Source organism: Nelumbo lutea, chromosome 3 (genome assembly GCF_056320005.1).
Source record: "Nelumbo lutea isolate HS-2025 chromosome 3, American lotus-T2T, whole genome shotgun sequence".
NCBI classification, from domain to species: Eukaryota; Viridiplantae; Streptophyta; class Magnoliopsida; order Proteales; family Nelumbonaceae; genus Nelumbo; species Nelumbo lutea.
Genome location: NC_142686.1, coordinates 44995926 through 45000760, shown reverse-complemented (window position 1 = coordinate 45000760; position 4835 = coordinate 44995926). Strand labels below are relative to the sequence as shown.

At 40.9% G+C, this 4835-nt stretch overlaps 1 protein-coding gene across 1 annotated transcript; it reads left to right on the top strand.

The window, feature by feature from the left end:
• The first annotated feature begins 335 nt into the window (after positions 1 to 335).
• Positions 336 to 3624, top strand: LOC148864640 (ubiquinol oxidase 2, mitochondrial-like). Its single transcript, XM_088977523.1, has 4 exons — positions 336 to 779; positions 1044 to 1172; positions 1271 to 1759; positions 3317 to 3624. Exons 1-4 carry the CDS (start codon positions 408 to 410, stop codon positions 3374 to 3376), a joined length of 1050 nt encoding a protein of 349 aa, XP_088833649.1. The 5' UTR covers positions 336 to 407; the 3' UTR covers positions 3377 to 3624.
• The last annotated feature ends 1211 nt before the right edge of the window (positions 3625 to 4835 follow it).

The window sequence follows — 4835 nt, the reverse complement described above, 5'->3', positions numbered from 1 at the left end:
CCGCTGATGGCGACAAGATCCCGAAAGAATCTAAGGAATATGCACGTTCTGAGGTCACATTGTCCACTTGTCATTCGTAGAGCATCCACGTGATCGAATGCCGCTGCTTTAAAGTTTGACCAGAAAACTTTTCCCTCCACCACGCAAGCATAAACCAGTAAACCACTGACCAGCCCCCTGTTCACATTATTTTATTGCTCGTAAATGCCTCTATTTAAACAAACCCCTCCCTCCTAATTATGGCCTTAACCAACAGAAAAACCCGCTCGTACTCGACCTCTCTCATACAAATTACAAATACAATAAGCAAAAGCTTGGCCACCGAAACGTTACGACATTATTCCGATTCAATTGCTTCTCTTCATTCCTTTCTCATTCTTCCGTCCTCAATTTTGAGAAACTCAAAAATGGCCATCAGATCCCTACTGCAGCTGAAGCATCTGGGCCCCCGCGTTTTCTCGACCGCAGCCAAAGAACCGGCTAAAGGACTTTTGATGGGGACTGGCCGTGGCCGGAAGACGAGTTTCCTGCGTGCCGGCGATTTAGGTGTGCCAGCAGCATGGACAAATATGGTCTGGCTCAGGTTCCCCGCGTTGGGAATACGGAATGGGAGCACCTTGGCATTGGGTGAAGAAGAACAAAAGACCGGGGTGCAAACCGGTTCGACCGGATTCCCAGCTGATGGTTCGGGAAACAAAGCCATTTTTAGCTACTGGAACATTACTCCAGCCAGGGTGACCAAGGACGACGGTACCGGTTGGAAGTGGAGCTGTTTTAGGGTACGTATATCCCTTGGTACTTGTGGATGAAATGGCATGCATTATGCATCAGTGACCGGGTGAGTCACGTGGCAGCTAAGAGACCCAAAACAACACTTGCCACGTGTCTATATTATTTCTTTAGCACTCGCGGTCTACTACTATTATGTTGCAATGTAGAGCTATTCTTTACTTGCCAACTGGCTAGTTTGCATCTTGGCTTATTCAACACTGACGATATCGTTTTATTTTGTATTTTTTACTCTCTTGAAATGAAATGAATAGCCAATTGACTCGTATAATGCGAACCTGTCGATCGATCTAAAGAAGCACCACCAACCAAGATCGTTCGTGGACAAACTTGCTTACCGGACTATCAAAGCTCTCAGATACCCAACCGACCTCTTCTTTCAGGTAGCAGATGCGGACGGAGAAACGTCCAAGTCAACTCGGCCATATATTGAATGTACAGTACAGTAATACATTAATTTTCGGTTTTGTTCGTGTTACAGAAGCGATATGGATGCCGTGCGATGATGCTGGAGACGGTGGCTGCAATCCCCGGCGTGGCCGCAGGGATTCTCTTGCACTTGAGATCCCTGAGGCGATTTGAGCATAGTGGGGGCTGGATCAAGGCTCTTCTAGAAGAAGCTGAGAACGAGAGAATGCATCTCATGACGTTCATGGAGGTGTCGCAGCCCAAATGGTATGAGCGAGCTCTGGTTTTTTCGGTCCAGGGCATTTTCTTCAATGCCTACTTATTGACTTACTTGATATCGCCCAAGTTGGCACACCGAGCAGTCGGATACCTAGAAGAGGAGGCAATACACTCGTACACTGAGTTCTTGAACGAGTTGGATAAGGGTACTATCGAGAACGTCCCGGCCCCGGCCATCGCTATTGATTACTGGCGTTTACCGCCGAATTCGACTCTCCGTGATGTGGTTGTGGCCGTGAGAGCCGACGAGGCGCATCACCGCGACGTTAACCACTTTGCATCGGTAAGCCTCGCTCCATTCCCCATATTTATCTTGATTCCTTCCATCAATCTATTCAATGTTATTCAAGCGGACCACCCGGCACTCGGGACTCGGGAGAGGACGATCACGGTTCAAACCGGTTTCTGGCAAAAAATCCACCCGAGTCACATTAAATGGGCTTTGATCTCTGTCCATGGCCAAGCCTAAGGTCCAGATCTAGTGATGAGCTTGGGTTGGTCCTTTAACTCTACAAGCCCATTCCATTTATACTCCAACTTTTTTAGTGGAAGGAATTTGGGAGATTTAAGATGAGAGAAAGAGTTACAAACACCGACCATGTCCACGAGAGAGAGGGGGGAGTTAAACAAGGATTTTATTAGAAATTAAAAGGGCTTGAGATGGTTAGTGATTTTTATGTTTTTAATTTAACTTAAAAGTAAATAAAATACATGTGTGAGAAAGGAAGGGAAAAGTAAGTGCGTGTAAGCATGGAGGACTCATAGCCTTATTTTCCACAATATAACATAGATATAGTTAGATACCCTCTATGTTCTAAATTTAGCACAACTTCATGAATCCATTTATTTCACTTTATTATTCTACCACTTAAGAATTAAAATAGAAAAAAATGCTTCTTTATAATCTCTCTCTTATTATGAATGAGAATTAGTTTTTGGGATCATGTAGTCTAAATCCAATAATAAAAACATAAAGAGCAGATAAAAATTCAGAAATTTTAGGAATTATATAAATTGTATATTCATCGTATTATAAAAATGAGTTTAGCAAATAATGAAAAAGAATTATTGCTATTAACGATGGAAGTGATTAAAAATTCCATAAAAGGTATATAAAAAAAAAAAGGCTAACCCGTACCCAACTGATCTGGTCGAACGGGGCCAAGGGTTGAAATGACTGAACTACCTGGTCCATTGACTCAGTCAAGACTTTTCTGAACAATAGGGCAAAAACAGACCCATAATTCTGACAGGATGATGGTTCAACCGATCATAAATGAAAATTCCCTATCAACATATATATAGTTGATGAGAATTTAATTTTAGCAAGGCTCCTCAATCTTATTCTATTCTGATTTAGTAGATTTCGCTCTGGTACTTTTTGGACAAGAACCGGACGATCAGTGATATGGGTCTAGCCTTCTAGGGACCATCACTAGCCACATCTCCCATATGGTTCAAGAATAGGCTCCAATTAAAAATATTCCCTACGCCATGAACAAGCATTTATATATTTTCTGGCAAATTTGGTTTAAAGATCTTGAAAATTGTTTTAAAACCCCCAAAAACAAAAGAAATTTGTTTTTGAACACATTTTAATTTAATGGTAGATAATGTTCAATTCATGTTTTAATTCATTTTGTTGAAATATATAAATTGTTATCATTTTTAGTTTGTAATTGATGATACAAAATATCCAAATTTGGTCATGATCTGGATCCTACTGGTAGGATTTTAAATGAATCTGAATATTAATTGGATAGAATTTAGAACTAGTCATATTTGATCCAAATCTGACTAGTTCACAACTCTGTGTTGTTTGGTTTGTTTTGGATTGTAGGACATACACAACCAAGGTTATGAGCTGAGGGAAACTGCTGCTCCACTGGGGTATCACTGAACTTTTAGAGTGGAGGAAAAGTGATTTATGATTCAGAAAAAGCTGAATAATATAGTGTTCTGTTTGTCAATAAATAAAAGTGACCTTAGTCTTTTTTTTTTTTTTGTATTGTCTTTATTAAGTAATAAGTTAGTTGTTATGGGTGTTAAGTGGGCTGGGCTTTTGGCCTGATCCCACTATTTTGATTTGAGTACATTGCAATGAAATTCTTGATGGGACATATTAAATTCTCAACTTCATTCTCTATATATCGTATCATCGTATGAGGAAATGCATTCTTATGTTGAGAAATCTGTGTGATGCATAATCAAATTCGTATTGCCAAAAATTTGCTTCTCCTGTTTTGTATATAAACAAATGTTACAGTTATCTTATTCGTCCGTTTTGATGGCACACGGTCTGGATGCTCCTACCTGGAGGGCAGTTTGGACGTTGGTCCATTTAGTTGGCCGGACGAATTGCAAGAGAAAAACGCTCAGAGAATCTAGGGTGGTTTATCCGGTGTGGGTGTTCCGATGCTTAAGTTAGTAGTTTGTTTGCGAGCTGAAAACTTATATGCTAAAAGGTTAGTGAGCAAATAATTCTGCGTACTTTGTAACATTGGGGTTGATGCCCTTATATAGGTTAGCTTCCGTAGGTCTTACGAAACACCTCCAAGATCCCTGGCCCGTGCTACTAGGAATCCATTCCACACTTGGAGGTGCACTTCGTCTGAGCTGATAAGGCGTGAGCGGGATAAGGATAAGGCTTGCAGATGTACAATGTGATCCTAGAGAGGTCAGAGACAACTGGCTAGCTTCTAAAGGTTGGCTATATATCACCTCGACAGATCAGGCCATCACAAGCTGTTCGGACCTTGGTCTTAGCCAAGGTACCCAAATTGACCTAACTTGTTGAGGTGGCAAAGAACACTGAATTGTCATCCAATCGGCAGATCACTTCCACGTGTTCGGGTGTTGATAGGAAAGGCTAAATTACCCCTCATCACCTTTCGTTCGTCTGACCAATAGAAGTGTTGAGGTTTCCTATTTTGACTTCTTGGACCAACCTACAAAGCCACAGAGTTGTTCTGGGTTTAATGTTCTAATTATCCTTGAATCGTGTTTTAAACCTGTAATGGGCTACACAACACCATCAACTTAATAAATTTGTGGAAGAGAGTGATTTTAATTTAGATTTAATGAGATCAATATCAAAACTAACTTTCTCATTTGGGCCTCTCTTTTCCTGTTTCATTGACTAATGGCTGCGGATTCCAGAAGATCTGCATAGGCCCATCTCGACCCAGCCCATATCGACTTGATCATATATATTATTTAATATTTATTCTCTTTTAGATTCGCCCTGGGACCTAAGCCGACATGGAATTTTGTAATATGAGCTGCTACAAGAGAAAAGTGAAAAAAAGGGTTTTTACTGTTCAATCCACTTTCAGAAATCCTACCTCTCGTATAATTGG